Source organism: Rhinoderma darwinii, chromosome 1 (assembly GCF_050947455.1).
Source record: "Rhinoderma darwinii isolate aRhiDar2 chromosome 1, aRhiDar2.hap1, whole genome shotgun sequence".
NCBI classification, from domain to species: domain Eukaryota; kingdom Metazoa; phylum Chordata; class Amphibia; order Anura; family Rhinodermatidae; genus Rhinoderma; species Rhinoderma darwinii.
The window spans coordinates 573329047-573347818 of NC_134687.1; the positions used below are offsets into that span (position 1 = coordinate 573329047).

At 42.3% G+C, this 18772-nt stretch overlaps 1 protein-coding gene across 7 annotated transcripts in view; it reads right to left on the bottom strand.

Moving 5' to 3' along the window:
- Nucleotides 1–1277: 1277 nt before the first annotated feature.
- KIF2A (kinesin family member 2A) overlaps nt 1278–18772 on the bottom strand; it is a 76060-nt gene continuing 58565 nt past the window's right edge. For 5 of the 7 annotated variants that reach the window (XM_075839309.1, XM_075839283.1, XM_075839266.1 and 2 more), the window contains 10 exons: nt 16628–16719; nt 14980–15122; nt 12720–12924; nt 11994–12104; nt 11036–11103; nt 7932–8045; nt 6620–6770; nt 5353–5454; nt 2371–2506; nt 1278–1717 (listed from right to left, as the gene is read on the bottom strand). In XM_075839309.1, coding sequence (XP_075695424.1) covers nt 1632–1717; nt 2371–2506; nt 5353–5454; nt 6620–6770; nt 7932–8045; nt 11036–11103; nt 11994–12104; nt 12720–12924; nt 14980–15122; nt 16628–16719 — 1208 coding nt within the window. In that variant the 3' untranslated portion in view covers nt 1278–1631. The remainder of the gene's footprint in view (nt 1718–2370; nt 2507–5352; nt 5455–6619; nt 6771–7931; nt 8046–11035; nt 11104–11993; nt 12105–12719; nt 12925–14979; nt 15123–16627; nt 16720–18772) is intronic. The other 2 variants (XM_075839299.1, XM_075839320.1) reach the window with 1 other exon arrangement.

An 18772-nucleotide genomic window follows, 5' to 3' on the forward strand; every position in this document is an offset into this window, starting at 1 on the left:
ATTTGACCAAATAAACTATGGCAAAAAATTTTTTTTTTAACTCCGTATAAGATTGGGGGAATACACAGGTACAGTATGGCCCCTTGGACTTCTGTTCGTGCCATATTACAGCTCAGTACAACTACAAGCTTGTATAAAGCGGTGATACGGTCATGTAATAAACATTTGCCCTCTTAGACCTCAGTCACACAGGCTTATTTTACATTCATTTTAGTTTTACAGTTGGAAGCTCCTGAATATAGAGCTCATGTTAGCCAATGCAGTTACAAAGTATCGTCTATATTAGTACCATATTTGATGAAAGAAAAAATACAGACAAATCAATCTGTATTTCATGGCCATATTTACCCCTGTATCTGAATACACACGTGACTGAGCCCCAAGTGTCTCTACTTTAATGGGGTCATGTAATAAATGCATGTGTGAACACAGCCAAATATTCAGATTTTAGGCCTTATTCACACATCCATATTACAGCTTTAAGTAACAAATTGTAGAGATGTAATATGGCACCCATGTCTATTCCGTATACCTAGTTCATATGAAATATGAAAGAAAAAAAATGTTCCATCGGACGCCATATTATGGATGAATTCTTCCCTAGAAGCATATAGAGGCAGCATACAGAGTGTAGCTCTGCCATCTGCATGAGGTCGGACTAGGATTTTGGTTTAACAGGCTCATTAATAATTGGCAGCTGTACATTATACATTATGTCGACCCAAAAAATTCAATGCAAAGCATAGACTGACCGTTAAAGAACAGTGAGTGGTTTAGATTTCCCAATTTTCTCAAAAAAGTTAAGAGCTTAAAAAATTAAAAATAAATAAAAAAAGAATAATAACCACCATAATAAGAAAGAAAGAACAGCCAATGGCTAATGAAAGAACGGTATGTATGGGAAGTTTCGTTTTTTTACTATCAGTCTCAAACAGGCGGTGAATTTTGAATGTCAACAAATTATTCTGCCGCTGCCAACCCACTCTGTTCTGTACATATGGCACATCCTTCAACAAAATTAGATCTGTGATAAATTGTAACTTTACACCGACAAAGGACGCTTGTATTTTATTAATGCTGTGCATAATGAAAACATGTTGGGTCAATAGCCTTCAGAAAGGCACATAGGAGGTGTATAGGAGGTGTGCACGGCTAGTCCATAATATCTGTACCTGTACAATCACGGATGAGTAGGCAAGTAGCTTAGAACCATCATTTCTCATTCTGCAGCAATATGAAATCTCGGATGGCAAGAAAATGGAGGATTTCCTCCGATACACAGTTTTAAAGTTATTTATTTAAAAAAACAAAAAAAATAAAAAAAAAAAAGAATAAAAAAAACTGACAAACATTTTCAAAATAAGACTTTGAATGGTGTATTTTGGACAAAGTGCCTCGTAGTCCCTACCGATAAGTTTGTGCCGTTCGGATCTGAAGCTTGTCTAGGCATCAGTGTAGTGGTTAGCCCAAAAACTGATATCCATCCAAGTGAAAGAGGAGGAAATTTCCACTGACATTATAAAAAGTTGACTTAACGGTTCAAGTAATGGGGTTTTACGGTCACAGTTTAATAATAATGCTATTTTACAGGAGAAAGTTCTTTATACGGTGATCCTTCGTTAAAGCCTTCCTTAAAGGGCTCGTGGTCTCTTGGGGTTTATTTGCTTGCTGGCTTGTTCCTCATCTTGTAAAGCAGCTCGGAACGATTTCACTTTATCTGAAAGAGAGGAAGTAGACTGTATTCAGATCACAGATATACATTATAGATATTACCCTCTTACAATTTTATATATAATGTTAGGGCAAAAAGATCACACTAGGTGTACACCACCAAAATATTGATCTGTATAGTTACATATCATAACCACATTGGTCATTTAGGCCCTGTGTAAGTCAGGCTAGCTAACTTTTTCTTTGTCTTTTGTGCAGAGTTAGGGGACATTGGCACTACACAACCATCAATTAACATTGTTTTTATTTAAATTAACTATTTATTAAAAGCATTTATTATTTTTCTATTCTTTAAACTCTATTATGTCACACTACTTCTCCCAATCCCATTGCTGTAACTATATGTATTCAGATCACACAGACTAGAATGAAAGGTTAAGTAACATTATTTGTATGCATTATTCCACAGGCCTAGATTACTTTATCAATATCTGCTGTACTAGCTCATTTAATAAACCAGGCAGCGCTAATTCTTCCCTTTATTCTTCTGACGTCATTTGCAACAGAGTCTCCAAATGTAAATGTGAACATAGCCGTAAACAGCTGTACAGGATTCAATGTGAACCCATGGGCCATCTACAAGTGAATGAACGCCGTTTCCAGTATTTTTGCAGAACTGATGAGTTGCCAAGTACATACCCCGTAATTCAATTAGGATGTCAATCTTCTGCTCTAGGATTACTTCAAGTTGTGTAGCGTAGGAATCCACATCATAGTCCACCTCTTCAGTCATCTCTAACAGAGCTTTCTCGTCTTCAAGCCATCGTATAGATTCCTGTGTTAAAATATATTCACAATTATGAACTTGATAACTTAGCATGTCCTTTCTTTACTGCACATACAATGTGGTGGCCAGTGCCGTAGCTATAGGGGTCACAACGGTCGCACTTGCGACCGGGCCCCTAAGCCTGGGGAGTCCAAAGGGCCCGTTGCCACAAAGCGCTGACCGCGCTGGTCCCGCTTCCAACTGTATCTGCGTCCACAGGACGCAGATACAGTTCAATTCAAAGCTGGAGCATTGCTCCAGCATTCACTGTGCCGCGAGCAGCTCGGCGCAGGCAGGCGCGATGTAGTGATGTCAGCACGCCTGTCTGCGCCGAGTCACTCACAGCTCAGTGCAGAGGAGAAGGATGATCTCCTCCATTCGTCATGGGAACGGGGATAGGTAAGTAATTATGTTATTATTTTTCTATTAGGTACAAATGGGGGCATTATACTGGCTGCTGAGGGAGAATTATACTGTATGGGCTGCATTATACTGTGTGTGAGCAGCTATGGGGATCATTATACTGTGTGGGGACAGCTTTGGAGGACATTATACTGTGTGGGAGCATTATACTGTGAAGGTAGCTATGGGGGGCATTATAATGTGGAGGCAGCTATGGGGGATATTATATGGTGGAGGTACCTGGGGGGGGGGGGGGGCATTATACTGTGGAGGCACCCATGGTGGCTGTCAGGCAAGGCAGCTGGCCATTGGTGTGAGCAGGGGTCTGGTGGTGTTGGGGGAGCCCAAGCTGAATTCTTGCACCAGGACCCATAAGCCTTTAGCTACTCCCCTGGTAGTGGCAATTAACATCACATACATTTTTTATATTTTTGCAAGCTTGGTTGCACGGTTATGTAATGTACGTTCTCTAATGATGCACTGCACCGTTATCTTCCCAGGATCGACCTCACACCCCATTACATCTTCTTTCCCGCTCCCTATTGTGTGTCATCTGGCTATTTGTTGGCTCCTTTAAATTTGTTTTAAAATTTGAACCTCCAGCGATCAACGCAAAACCTTGTAGGACGTTTCTTACTTACAATTGGCTACTCTAGTCTATTTTACAGCTTAAAAGGGGTTTTCTGGGGCTTTAATATTGATGGCCTTTCCTTACAAAATTGTTGTTGTGCCTGGTACTGTAGGTCTGCCCCATTAACTTGAATAAGACTGAGATGCAGTACCAAGCACAGTCACAACCGTATGTACAGCACTGTGCTTGTGTAAACAATGAAGGGGACGCAGCACTTATTGAAGCTACATGGCCCCTAAATGGACACCAAATTTTTAAACAACTTATGCTAATCCAATAGTATATCATATATATTCACTTTGTAATTTACTTCTTGTTAAAATGTGTGAAGTTACGGCCACTAGGGGGCGCTTTTTCTGTAATCTGGTGTCCATCCCCTGTTGTCAGGCAAAATCCTTCCCTAGTTACAGAGCAGAGAAACCGGAGAAGAGACACAGACACGCTGCCCATAGAAGTCTATGGAGAGAGGAGGAGGAGCAGGTAGAGGAACCAGACACGCTGCTCATAGAAGTCTAGAGAGGTTGGGGGGGAGCAGGGAGAGGAAGGCACAGACTTCTATGGACAGCGTCTGGGTCCTCTACTTGCTCCTTCCTCCTCCTCTCTCCATAGACTTCTAAGAGCAGCGTCTAAGGAGAGGGACTGAAGAGCATGAAGAGGAGACAGACATGAGTCTATTGAGAATCCTGCTAGTCTATGTGTGCAGTGTATAGAAGACATGATAGCCGTTAAGATTCAGCCCACTAGCTCTGAGGAAACTCAAAATTATAGAGTGCATCTGCAGAGAGGAAAACTGCTAAAACAAATACAGAATACAAGTCATATAATGGCCACAAATAGTGTTATTCCTCATGTATACACATATGACAGCTTATTCTGAAAAGTCATGTATGCTTTAAGTCAGCTGATCGGTGCAGGAGGGGGGGGGGGCTCGGGTCTAGTCAGACCTACAACGATCACCTATTGATGAAATCTTCTGACAAATATAAAAATCTCGCTAAAGCCCTTTAATTTCTGTACTGGCTGTGTACTACATACACTACAGCATAGGACAAAGCTGAAGAAGATTGCAATGCTGTGCAGCATCTTCTTGATGTCAGCTGAGAGCTTTGGTTCATATAGTTCTTAGCTGCTTGGTAAACAGCTGTGGGCAACTTTCAGAGAATCAGTGCCCTACAGGTGTCCTGCATCCCTGGAGCGCGGTAAGGAGAGTTCATCAGTGAAAGAAGGGGGATGAACTGACAAGTGTAACGTGGCGGCGGGTGAGCTAAGGTAGGAGATTCCTGAAGACAGATGAAAGGGAGAAGGAGAGGGGCCTTGTGTGTGACCATGACCAGACTTTAGCAGCTGAAGCACAGCTAATATGAAAGAAATTCATTACAGAGAGACATCTATTTCTAGCCACAGGATGAGGTGGAAGGACTGCTCTGCTGCTGAATGGGCAGACCGACCCATAGAAATCCTGCACCCACTGACTGCCCACAAGTGTGTATGAGCACACTGAAGTGATGGCTTATATGCCAAATAAGCTGTTGATCGCTTCATAATACATGGTGTATGTACATATATAGCACATTGCTGCTGAATGAATGCCTGGGGTGACACCTACTAGCACAAATAAAACTGCTGACAAAAGGAAGTTGTGTATCTATAGACCGGGAGAGTTGGCAATTGCCCTCAAAATTTTAAACAATAACTTTGCAGAAAACCACGCAAGGTGTACTCCACCAGTCAATGGACTTTATAATGAAAGGGAAAAAGTGTGTGGATGTGTATCTGTAGACAGCACTAGTACTGTACAGAAAGAAATGTGTATATGTCATACCTGGAACACAGCCCTGTGATCTTCTACCACCTGTTCCTCCATTTCCACCATTTGAGACACTGCTTCGTGGAAGGTGAACAGTTGTGGAGAAACCTCTTCTTCCTGAATATCACAGAATGATGAGTGCACATAAAATTATCTGAATGAAATTTCTAGGTCATAAAGTCAACATACACTATTGGGAACATTATCTTTTTTACGCTCGTTTTCTGGCGTAGAAAAGGCGCAAAAGAATTATCAGAAGTCGCAATTTGAGCAAAAAAACTACTACTTTTGATGCATTTACGACACCCATGGCACTTTCCCCAAAAGTGGGTGAGGCTCAGTGAAAGGGGCATCTCCTGCCACGGCCATACAAATTTACATTATAATTCACGCAAGTTTATGGCATAAATTAGTGGAAATCTACGCCAGCTCGTAGTTCTCCCTGATCCCGGCCGTTGCAGTGACGTGTAGGCTGTAACATACAGCTGACAATCGCTTAGCATGGAGCGGGATCCGCCCGTTAGCCGGCTCAATTTTCTCCCTTCGCGGCCGTGACACACAGTTTCGTCACAAGGGATTAATAGAAATATTGGCATTTTCTGTTTTATTGTGAGGGCCAAATTTTTGGGCAAATGTGACATCGGGAAGTCTAACAAATTGCATCCTTTTGCAACAAACGCACTACATACAACGGTGTTTTGGCTCGTGGCGTTTTTGAGGCAGTTTTGTGGTCAGTGGCGTTTTTTTATTTATTTTTTTTCAAATGCAGCATATTCTGGGTATGTCGTTTTTTTCAGGCATTTTTCCCAATATCGCTACATTCACACGAGCGTATCAGATACACGCTCGTGAAAAAAAGCGTGTGAATCTGGTCCGTTATGCATCAGAGTGCTTTGCGAGTGGCATGCGTTATTCACGCACTCACAAAGCACATCTTTTTAAAAAAAAAAAATATTTTCAATTGAATTGATGCGTAAATCACGCACAGCACACGGATTGACTTCAATGGGCGATAGGTGAGTGAATATTCCAATATAGGACATGCAGTGAGTTTTATAAAACGCCACCAAAAGAAAACTAAAAACGCCTTAAAAAAACGCATGTTAGATTTTTTTTATAACGCCAGGGACATTTCGGACACCTTACGCCAAAACAACCGATACCAAAGTGAAGTCCGCTATCACAATATGTAAATCAAGTTCTGGGAGATCGTGTACACAATGTGCAATACTCCGCAGTATAAAGTCACCGGACAGCCTGTGTGATACACGGATTCACCCACATTTTGTTCACATAAGAGCTTGAGATCATCTCTCTGAGGAGAACTGCCCACTCCCCACAGTGATTCCAGGTCGTCCAGCTGATTCTGGCCATGATGCAACATGGGGCGGAGGTCTCCGCCGGCGCTCGGATCCACAGTCAGTTCTTTCACTCTGAAACGAGAAGCGGTTCACAACAATGAGGAACAGCTCACATGTTCAGTCAACAAGAAAAGCAGCAGCTACTAAAAGAACTATCTGAATGTATAATGTCAGCTGTAAGATCTCCTTGTTCTAGATCCATGTCCTATATACACAATGAAATGCCATCTTTAAAGCATATAGGAAACACTTATGTGCTGCCCACGTATGGAACGGCCCTGAGGAAAGTGCATTATACAGGCTGTAACGCTGGCACAGGGAACCCATTCCTCCCAGGTTCAAGATACCAGGGCTTGTCATTTTCAGATATTCCTGAGAGGCAAAGTGGGATTTCCTTGTACAAGGGACACTCACCCCAAAAAGGAGTAAAACTGTTCTTTCAGATGCCCTGTTGATTGGACCAGCTCTCAAAAGTGCTAAATGGGGGTGATAAAATAATACCCATGCATATGTTTTACACCCCTCCACCTCCTCGGCCACTAGGGTTGAGGGGACTCACATGTAACATCTAAAGACATGCCACGCTACTACGGATCTCAAGGAAGGCCTAGATGTGTTCCTGGCCGGTGATGCAGACCACCCATGCACGGTCGTTGGCCACTGAAATGAATGCCAGCAATGGAGAATGCTGAATGAGACCCCCATTATTTTCATTAAGAGAGCAACTTTGCATGCACAACCTGCTCACCTTTTTTGGGGGGCTACTTAGAGGGGTTGTCCCAGCTGGACAACCCCTGTCTATATGCCTGTCTCTATTTAGGATAGGATGTCATGCAAAGTTTGTTCTTTACTGCGGAGCCCTTTCTCTATTAGCCATGCTCTGGCAGACTACGCACCACCATGCAGCATATGTGCGGCTACCGCAGCGTCCCCAATTGGGGGTTTTATTCACTGACCTCACCAGTTGGGACAACCCCTTTTAAGTGTCAGAAAGCCAAATGGTGTCCTACAGCAAGAACAAGGAAATCTCTACAAGCCGACAGCTAAAAATAAATACAATAAAAAGAAATGTCTGACACGAAAATCATGCTACCAACTTATGATGAAAATGTAGAAAACCATGCAACACAAAAATCAACTGAAAGCATGAGCAAAAAATAAAGGGATAGCGTCAATGGCTCAGGCCAAAACAACACATGAGCGCACACGACAAAGTTCTGGAGTAAGAGAGACCTGGTGAGCGTAGGAGAGAAGTCGTCATACTCATAGGAAGGAGAGAGATCAGAGCGACTACCGCTACCCTGAGAGAAGGGAATATCCGATGGACTAATCCCAAATTCCTTTACCCTGGAGCCCGAGACACAGCAGGAAGGTGAAGCAAAGTTTGAGAAGGACAGAACAGATTTTAGCATTGTCGACCCATAATGGCAGATTCAATAGAACATTACAAGAAATGCAAAGCAAGACTGTGCTATATAACAATACACGACCACTACATCCATCATCTATAGTTTGCATCAATATGAGGCTTCAGTGCTGCACAAGGCGGTTATAATTCGCCAATCATTGCCAAACTGTCCATGAGCTTAAGCTGGCACATTATGGGCAGGGTTGTTGGGTAACAGCCATGCTCGATGACCACAGTAGGGCTGATGTTACTAGATTGTCTGTTACCAAATTGTAGCTCATGAACAGACTGGCAGTGATCTGAGAAAAATAAGTGTTGCACAGAATTAGAAAATTGCTACTATCTTCCTGAAACAGCGCCACACCTTTCCATGGGTTGTGACTGGTATTGCAGTTTAGCTCCACTGACGTGAATGGGGCTGAGCTGCAATAACCCACACAACTTGTTGACATGCGTGGCGCGGTTTTTGAAGAAAGCAGCCATGGTTTTCTAATGTTGTACAAGCCCTTTAAGCAGCTTGGGCACAACTCTGACCAATGTCACAGCTCCATCAAATATTACCACAAAACATGTAATAAGAGAGAGACTGTCATACAGGAATCTGCAGGTCACCACCGATTACATAGTGATAGCACTCATTAGGCTTTGTACAGATTTCTATATATTAACCTGTGAAACAAACATGATGAGTTTGAACGCGAGATGTACACAAGGATCTGTTCACACTAGCATATATACCAATCCATTTTCAACCTCAGAGCATTTTTAAAGAGAACCTGTCACCGTGTCATAAGTAGAACTGGTTAACTGCCCTGGATAGCGCTGTCTCCCTGCCCCCCCCCCCCCCCCCCCCCATTCTAGAGCTATGGTCCACTGTTTTGTTGGCTCCCTATATACAAATTGCTCTAGTTAGCCAACCGGGTGGAGCTAGCTTCCCTGCCTCTGATGCTGACCAAATCACTGAGGCAGTTTGAGGGTAGTTCACACCCTGTTGGCTAACTACAGCAAATTAGCATAGGGGCAGCCAACACAAGTGGGCCATATTTCTGGAAACAGGGGGTCCAGGAAAAAGTAAAGAAAAACAGCGCTGGAATCCCGGAGACAGAGCTATTCAGGTCAATACACCAGTTCAACGTATATGACCTAGTGACAGGTCCTCTTTAAGGGACTGTGATAGGGAATGCCACGATGTGACTGCTGTAACGGCTTTCCCCCTCCTTGCTGGCAGCACAGTGCAAACCAGATTTGTGCTGTACAGCTAAGTAATATGAAACAGACTGGATGCCATGTATACAGTAAGTGCTTAAAGAGGACAATGTTATGGCATACGGCTATCCTGGGAAAGTAGGGACCACCCTGTGTGAAACTTCAACACACAGAATTAAAGTGAATGGGGCTAAGTTCATTTTCCTGCATATCGGGTGGCTGGAGGCACAAACCACTGTGCAGGAAAACCCCTGGAAGCAGCCACGGCACTTGAATCAGTGGATTTCCTGGCAGTCAGACCACCACCAATCAGTAAGCGATAAGTCCCCACTCGCTATGATGGGAAAACTGCTTTACAGGATTAGAAAAAAACAGTCCGTTTCATCCAAAAGCAGTGCAGACCTGTCCACAGGTTGTGTGTGGTATTATAAGGGTATGTGCACACGATGAGAGGCTTTTACGTCTGAAAAGACAGACTGTTTTCAGGAGAAACCGGCTGTGTAGTTTCAGACGTAAAAGCGCCTCCTCGTATCATGCGAGGCGTCTCTGACGCCTGTAATCTTGAGCTGCTCTTCATTGACTTCAATGAAGAACGGCTCAAATTACGCTGCAAAGAAGTGTCCTGCACTTATTGGCCGAGGCAGTCAGTTTACGCGTCGTAGTTTGACAGCTGTCAAACGATGACGCGTAAATGACAGGTTGTCTGCACAGTACGTCGGCAAACCCATTCAAATGAATGGGCAGATGTTTGCCAACGTATTGTAGCCCTATTTTCAGACGTAAAACGAGGCATAATACGCCTCGTTTACGTCTGAAAATAGGTCGTGTGAACCCAGCCTTAGCCACAACCTATAGATCGGTGTAGCGGCAGGTTTTTCTAATCCTGTACAACCGCTAAAATCATTACATGCTTCCAAATGTGGTTGTTCGGTAACGTGGTACTAGCCTCAGTGCTGAAGTAAGGGCAGAGACGGGAAAGGGGGCTTAGCAATAGTGAACCCCCGCTCTTACTGCCAGGAGACATATGGCTTGTGATTATATAGGACATTTACCTTTGCCTCATTGGAGACAATTCCTTCCATAATGCAGCCACCATGGCGATCAGCTCATCGCCGTAGGTCCAGTGCCCGGCACCCTCAGCAAACAGCTGATTTTGCTGCGGGAAACCTTCTTTGGTAGTATTACATGACAGCCATTCAGACGGCAGATGTAATTCATGGACAGCTTGAGTTCGCCAGAATGTGCTGGATTCATAGAGAGGGGTTCTGAATGGGGACCCCCTCTATCATATCCATATGCCCTAAGGGTGTGTTCGAACAGAGTAATTTATGAGCTAAAAAAAAAAACCTGCATAATCCAGGTCAAAAATACACGTGTTTTCTAATCAAAAGCAATTTTCATGTATTTTAAGCACCCCATTGAATTAAATGGGATACAATGCAGTTACTGTGGCAAAAATCGACAAGGCACTTTTTTTTTTTCTTTTACATCACAAGATAATTACACAGGTGCAAAAAAAAAAAAAAAATTCCCGAAATACACCTCACAAAAAAACGCTGTGTGAACACCGCCTAATAGCACATGGGTTTTATTCATGATACAACCCCGTTAAGAAACTCGAAAGAACTGTACACTCAAAAATGATGTATCTTACTAATGTAGATATATGCTCTGAAGACAGATACTTCAAATCTAAGTGAGATATCAGAAAGGAAAGAATTACCTGTTTGCATATCTTAAGGTATTTAAGGTATTTTCACAAGATGCCATTCCAGGAGAAATGGTAGCAATCTACAAGTGAATGGACATGATTATTCATCTTTAAACAAAAACAAAAAAAATACATAAAAAAAAATTGGTTTCCGGTTTTATGTAAATAAAACGGATTTATTCTAGAATAAAGGCTAGGGCTACACGGCGACTTTGGCCGCAACACAGGTCGCAGGACCAAAGATCACTGTATTGCGCTGCCTGCATCGCAAGTAACTTAAGTTTTCAGAGCTGCATGTTGCTGCAACAGTTCATTTTTTTACTTCCTTCCTTCCAATTTTCAACATCTCATCTTGCTGTCAGTGAAGGGGGCATTCTAGTTTACATCCAGAGGCTGAAAACCTGCAACGCTATTATACTTCTCAGATGAACGTCTGCCTTAATTGTATCCCGTCTAGTGAGGAGTTCAACAAACCAGCAGTTTGTATTTTGCAGCCTTTAAACAACAGCTCCGTTGTCCGTGTGTCTTCCGCATCCGTTCCGTATGTCCGTGGTTTTCACATCGCCATAGAGTAATGGGCGAGACCGAGCCGCAAACACGGACAGGAAAAGGACCCGCTTGGAGTTCGGTGGCTCGGTCCCATGGCCCCCCCACACGGATCTGTGCAAAACACTTTAGTGTGCATGGGGCCATAGAAATGAATGGGTCAGTGTGCTATACTGTGGAAAAACGGTTGTGTGTATGTAACCTTAGTCTGCCTCTGGGTGTAAACCATGTCCTCATTCACTGACAGCAAACCGATCTTGAAAATCGTGAAGAACTGAAACAAAGTATATTATAAAGTTTAAAGTAACTCAAAATACTAAAAGGTTATGCCTAATTCTAAGCCAATTTCCTTATAAAAGTACACAACTCCTGGCTCCAATTCAAGTGACCAACTGTTTCATGCAAAATAGGAGTTTTGGCTTACCATGCAGGTACGAGAGTTTTCACCAATAAAAGAGTCCCGCAGAACTTGGGTCAGTTTACTCGCCCTGAACGGCGTATGAGGTTTATTTCGACCCAGTGCACGAATGCATTCCTGAAAACATAGAGCAGAAGCCAATCTTATCCCCTCGTCTACAAGATGTACCGGGACACAACGGCAGAATTTTGGGATAATTCATACATTTAATAGACATTCTTTCAAGGATAAAACAGTGAGTGAGTTCAGACACTGTGGCTTTCTCCCTTTGAGTAGTAAAATGTGCAATTTGCAGTGAAAATCTGCGACAGAATTAACATGCGGCGAATTTGAAAAACTGCAGAATGCCCTGAATTCCGAATGGGTATTTTCTGCTGTAGGATTAGGTTTTGAAAACCCCATCCATAGGCATTGTACTGTAAATTGTTGCGGATTTTCGGTTCAGAATCCGCACCGAAAATCTGTGACGTGTAAACTCAGCCTAATACACTATCTTATGAAGTATTACAGTAATTAGGTTTATTATTAATAGGAATGAGGATTATTCTTCGAATATATTTAGCAGAAACCATCCAGTATCTTACTGCCCAGTAAGCCTGATTTTGCTTACACTCCCTACAACAATCAGAAAAGGTGCCGTCTGCGATTACAATACAGGACGAGGATGTCACCTTTCTATATTTTTCTTAGCACCACAAACTGCACGTCATTCGTCTTTACATAAAAACCCACCTTTAGTGCTAATAAACTCTTGTTTATCTCAGCCCCTTCGAGTCGTGTTTGTCTGTCTGCGCTCGAGGTGTCAGCACCTCTTTCATTTCCAGCCAAATCAATCAGAGAAAATTTACCATGGAGCTTCCCTTTCCGTCGCAAGATTATCTGGAACACGGCGTGACTTCTAGAAGAGTGTGCATTAGCCGAGGTCTGACCTGACGTTCTAAAGAACGGGGAGAAAAAGATCAGTCACCTATGATGTATATTACATGGGGAAAAGGGTTTAAAAAAAAAGAAAAACTAAAAAATACAAATATATACACTACCGTTCAGAAGTTTAGGGTCACTTAGAAATGTCCTTATTTTTGCAAGAAAAGCAGTTTTTTTCAATGAAGATAACATTAATCAGAAATACACTCTATACATTGTTAATGTGCTAAATGACTATTCTAGCTGCAAACGTCTGGTTTTTAATGCAATATCTACATAGGTGTATAGAGGCCCATTTCCAGCAACCATCACTCCAGTGTTCTAATGGTACATTGTGTTTGCTAACTGTGTTAGAAGGCTAATGGATGATTAGAAAACACTTGAAAACCCTTGTGCAATTATGTTAGCACCGCTGTAAACAGTTTTGCTGTTTAGAGGAGCTATAAAACTGACCTTCCTTTGAGCTAGTTGAGAATCTGGAGCATTACATTTGTGGCTTCGATTAAACTCTCAAAATGGCTAGAAAAAAAGAGCTTTCATGTGAAACTCGACAGTCTATTCTTGTTCTTAGAAATGAAGGCTATTCCATGCGAGAAATTGCCAAGAAACTGAAGATTTCCTACAACGGTGTGTACTACTCCCTTCAGAGGAAAGCACACACAGGCTCTAACCAGAGTAGAAAGAGAAGTGGGAGGCCCCGCTGCACAACTGAGCAACAAGACAAGTACATTAGAGTCTCTAGTTTGAGAAATAGACCCCTCACAGGTCCTCAACTGGCAGCTTCATTAAATAGTACCCGCAAAACGCCAGTGTCAACGTCTACAGTGAGGAGGCGACTCCGGGATGCTGGCCTTCAGGGCAGAGTGGCAAAGAAAAAGCCATATCTGAGACTGGCTAATAAAAGGAAAAGATTAATATGGGCAAAAGCACACAGACATTGGACAGAGGAAGATTGGAAAAAAGTGTTATGGACAGACGAATCGAAGTTTGAGGTGTTTGGATCACACAGAAGAACATTTGTGAGATGCAGAACAACTGAAAAGATGCTGGAAGAGCACCTGACGCCATCTGTCAAGCATGGTGGAGGTAATGTGATGGTCTGGGGTTTCTTTGGTGCTGGTAAAGTGGGAGATTTGTACAAGGTAAAAGGGATTTTGAATAAGGAAGGCTATCACTCCATTTTGCAATGCCATACCCTGTGGACAGCGCTGGATTGGAGCCAATTTCATCCTACAACAGGACAATGACCCAAAGCACACCTCCAAATTATGCAAGAACTATTTAGGGAAGAAGCAGGCAGCTGGTATTCTATCTGTAATGGAGTGGCCAGCGCAGTCACCAGATCTCAACCCCATAGAGCTGTTGTGGGAGCAGCTTGACCGTATGGTACGCAAGAAGTGCCCATCAAGCCAATCCAACATGTGGGAGGGGCTTCTGGAAGCATGGGGTGAAATTTCTCCCGATTACCTCAGCAAATTAACAGCTAGAATGCCAAAGGTCTGCAATGCTGTAATTGCTGCAAATGGAGCATTCTTTGACGAAAGCAAAGTTTTAAAGGAGAATTTTTTTTATTTCAAATAAAAATCATTATTTCTAAGCTTGTCAATGTCTTGACTATATTTTCTAGTCATTTTGCAACTCATTTGATAAATATAAGAGTGAGTTTTCATGGAAAACACAAAATTGTCTGGGTGACCCCAAACTTTTGAACGGTAGTGTGTATTTTTTTTTTTTACAAAATTGAGAATCATCATTTATAAGGAAATACTCTATAAGGCCAGGATCACACATGTAGTTTTGATGCAGTTTTTTTATTGTTTTTTTTTTATACAAAGCCAGAAGTGGATCCAAAAGTTAAGAAAGCTATAAAGGATTGATGCATCTTTTTTCTTTTGTGTCCACTCCTATGTTTGTGTAAAAAAAAAAAAAAAGAAAAAAAGCCAAAAAAACTGCGTGTGTTATTCTGGTCTTAAGAGCAAAGAAGCCCCATCCCAAACATAGTAATAAGGGTCTAAGCTGCACCTATGTCCGATACAAATATCTGAAGAAGTCTCATTATGGATCATACCTGCAGCTATTGCCAATCTCAATGAGTTTGAGAACATCCTCTACACATTTCACTTCTCTTTCCTGTAGGCCAACCACCTGCACCTGCTGCTTGCCATCTTCTAGGACTCTTAATTTGGTTTTCCGGTTCAATAAGTCAAATACCTTAAAGAAAAAAACAAAATGTGATTCAGTTATCATATAAAAAGATCATATTATTTACATACAATAATCCATCAAAGGGGGTTCCCACTATAGAATTTATCACATATCCATAGGTAGGGTCCATCCATTGAGACCCTCTACCAATTGCTGGTTAAAAGTCATTCCATACAAGTCTATGGGAGGTTTGTAAACCGCCAAGTGAGCATATCAGTGCGGACATCCATAGGAGGAGGACCAGGGATCTCCTGTTCTAGTGATCGAGTCCTATAGGTTGGATCCCCACAATCTAACATTTATCACCTATCCTGTGAATACATGGTAAATATTAAATATTGGGGAAACCCTTTTAAAGGAATTGTCAGAGATTAGTAAAAAGGGTCTGCTTTTTCTACTTTTCCCAGACAACCCTAAAAAGTGTATCAAACATTCACTAAACCGTTTTATTGAAGAGAAAAAAAAAGCTTTATTGAAAAAATATAGACATGATCATGTCTCAATAGAATTATATTCATATTTTTCTTGTTTGGAGCCTTTTATCCACCTGCCAAAATTATTTGCAAAACTCAAATCTTTAACAGTCACTACATCCCAGGCAACCACAGTACAGACTACAGGGCAGGAGGGGAACTGGCGCCATTATTTTATCTCTTCCGCAGAATGCCTTAGTCTTAAAGGTTTTTCCCCATCATAGTGAGTGATGGCATACCAATAGGAAATGCCATCACGTATTGATCGATGGAGTCAGTCTGCCTGGGGGTTACAAGGGACTGTTTCACAATACCCTGCATAGTGGTTGGCTGGGAATACCCCTTTAAATGGTAACTAGACATTCAACAAACTTCTGTCATGTTATAGTGACACGTCACAAGTTTTGATTGGTGGGGCTCCGAGCATTGAGACCCCCACCAATCGCTAAAACAAAGTGGCAGAATTGCTCGTGTGAGTGCGGAGCCACTTCGTTTCTGTTCGGCTTTTTCCAGAAATCAATGTAGCGGTGTACAGACTCAATAGAAAGTCTATGGGCCCATACACCGCTACAGTGGCTTTCCATAAAAAGTCTAACAATCTAAGCGGCTCAGCTCTCACTGGCACTTCTGCCTCTTCGTTTTAGCGATTGGTGGGGGTCTCAGTGCTCGGACCTCCACCAATCAAAACTTCTGACATGTCACTATTAGAAGTTGGTTGAACGTTTAGTTACCCTTTAATGATTGTTTTCGATGTATTTAAAATAAACATCAGTTCCATTACAGTAATACCATATAACAATGCTGGAAAATACAAGGACTCTTGCAGAAACGGTAAAGGATCTTTCCTTCTGCAAACCAAAGCATCCAGAACAGAAATAGATAAAACCCACGAGGAAAGAAATCGAATGTCCTTAGAATAAAAAGCTGCTGACGTGAAACCAAAGAATAAATCCTGATATTACATTTTTAATAAGACCATATTGTATGCTATTCTTTATATCTAAACGCACCATCCACTGCATGCTATTAAACACTTACTTTACCACTGTAAATTTCAAAAAACGTAGCGTATACTTGAAGCTCTAGTTTCTTATAATTTGGTTTCTTTAGCATCTGAAATACATCTCTTGCTGCATAAAAAAAAGAAACATAACATTAAAACCCAGAAACTCTATTATGAATAAAGACGTCCAGGCCTGTAAGATGTAAATAGGCAAAAATACACCTGCAAACACTGGTATATAGGTCAAGGAAAACAGCAGAATCAAAGGAATATTTTTTTATGTGTATAATTCTCAAAAATTTCATAGGATTTAACGTCTCATTTTGGATCAGAAAATGAGGGGAGTTGCACAATTCCTATTCATTTTAACGGAGTGTTACAAAGCAAAAATGGCCACTACTCCACCGAAACCAAAGAACCGAGCTCAGACAGTCATGTTTATTCTTGAATGATAGGAGTTCCAGCTGTCAAACCATAACCTGACAAAGGGGTTGGCCAAGAAAAAAATATTTTCTAAAAAAAAGTGTCCCCGGCCTTGGTTTGTCTTTACTAAAACCCCCTACATACTTTCTAACCAGTTTGTTTGATCTCAATCGTCACGGTTGCTGTGTTTGTTTACATCCCTTGCTTCTGTTCCTCTCTTGTAACCCACAATACCCATGATCCCTTGCTGCATCTGAGGAGACAGCTTACACCCCCCTTCCTCAGCATCTCAGCTATTTGCATACTGCCACGCCCCTTTATGTTCACATGGTCATTCCCTGCTATAACTATAGGCAGCCAGCTCCCTCCCTGCACATCGTCAAACACACTAATAATCACACAGGTGTAGGTAATGCCACAGAGCCCCCCTGTAGGTAGTGCTACACAGCATCCTTGTACATGGCACCCCCGCCCATAGATGGGCCTCCCCCTACCTTCCTGTGGGGGACCTCTCCAGGAGAAGTCCCGAACTTCTCCTGGAGAGGAATCCCAGGCCACAGCTTCGGCTGAAGCTGTGGCTAGGGATTCTGCTCCTACAGGGAGCAACAAAATACCCTCCTCCTTTCATGAGCTCTTCAGAGCTCTGCCTCTGATCCCACTGCCTGTAAACACAGTTGATCATAGTACACGCCCCTCCTCCTCCTGTCCATCGTCCACGCCTCCTCCTCCTTCTCGGCCATGTTATGGCCGTCCTTTGAAGTGTGAGGAGGAGGCGTTGACGACGAAATAGGAGGGGGCGTGTACTATGATGGATAACGCTCCGAGTCTTTGCTCAGGCCGCACTTCCGACTGAACAGAAGCACGGAGCATCATCAACTGTGTTTACAGGCAGTGGGACCAGAGGCGGAGCTCTGAAGAGCTCATGAAACATCTGCCCGGCCCACTGCCGGTAAATGTAGTGGATGACGTGCTGTGCCTTTCTCAGACGGAAGTGCTGCCTGAGCAAAGAAACGGAACATCGCAGGAAATTAAAAATAAACTCCTGGTGTGGTGACGTAACCGCAAATTATAAGCATGTAACGCTGCCCCATATAAACAGACATTATATTAGAAAAGTAAATCTACATGTCCCATTAGGTTAACATAAAAATAAAATGTATTCCCTTTAAAACTTAACTGATTGGCAGGTCATGAATGTTAATTTCAGGACAAACCCATGTTATTATTTAGCTGGAGACAGTGCTCATCTATCTAGGGCCCTGTTCACATCTGCATCGAACCTCCGTTGCAGATTACATAATTTTTGCTGGACAATACCGCAGCATGCAGAGCTAATTTGTCCAGTAAGATGACAGAAACCAGACAAAACCCCAAATAAAGTCATTGAGTTCCATCGGGCGCAATTAATTTCCAATCCATCTTGTTTTTTCCCTACATTGGGCGTAAACATTGGGAAATGCTTTGAACCTTTACACCACACACACACACACACACACACACACACACACACACACACACACACTTCTTTCTCTACAAAGCATTGATGTTAAACAGTCATGAGAGGGTAACTCGTATACGAGTTTATCATGGTGCAGACGAGACCTTATACGAGCGATATAACAAGTCATCCTATACCATATATGTGGTGCAAACCTCCAAGATCTTACATCCAGACTTGAACGGATGTGGTCAATATGGTGATCCCGCATTATAACAGAACAGACTTTCCCATCATGCCGTTATACTTTAGTATCCAA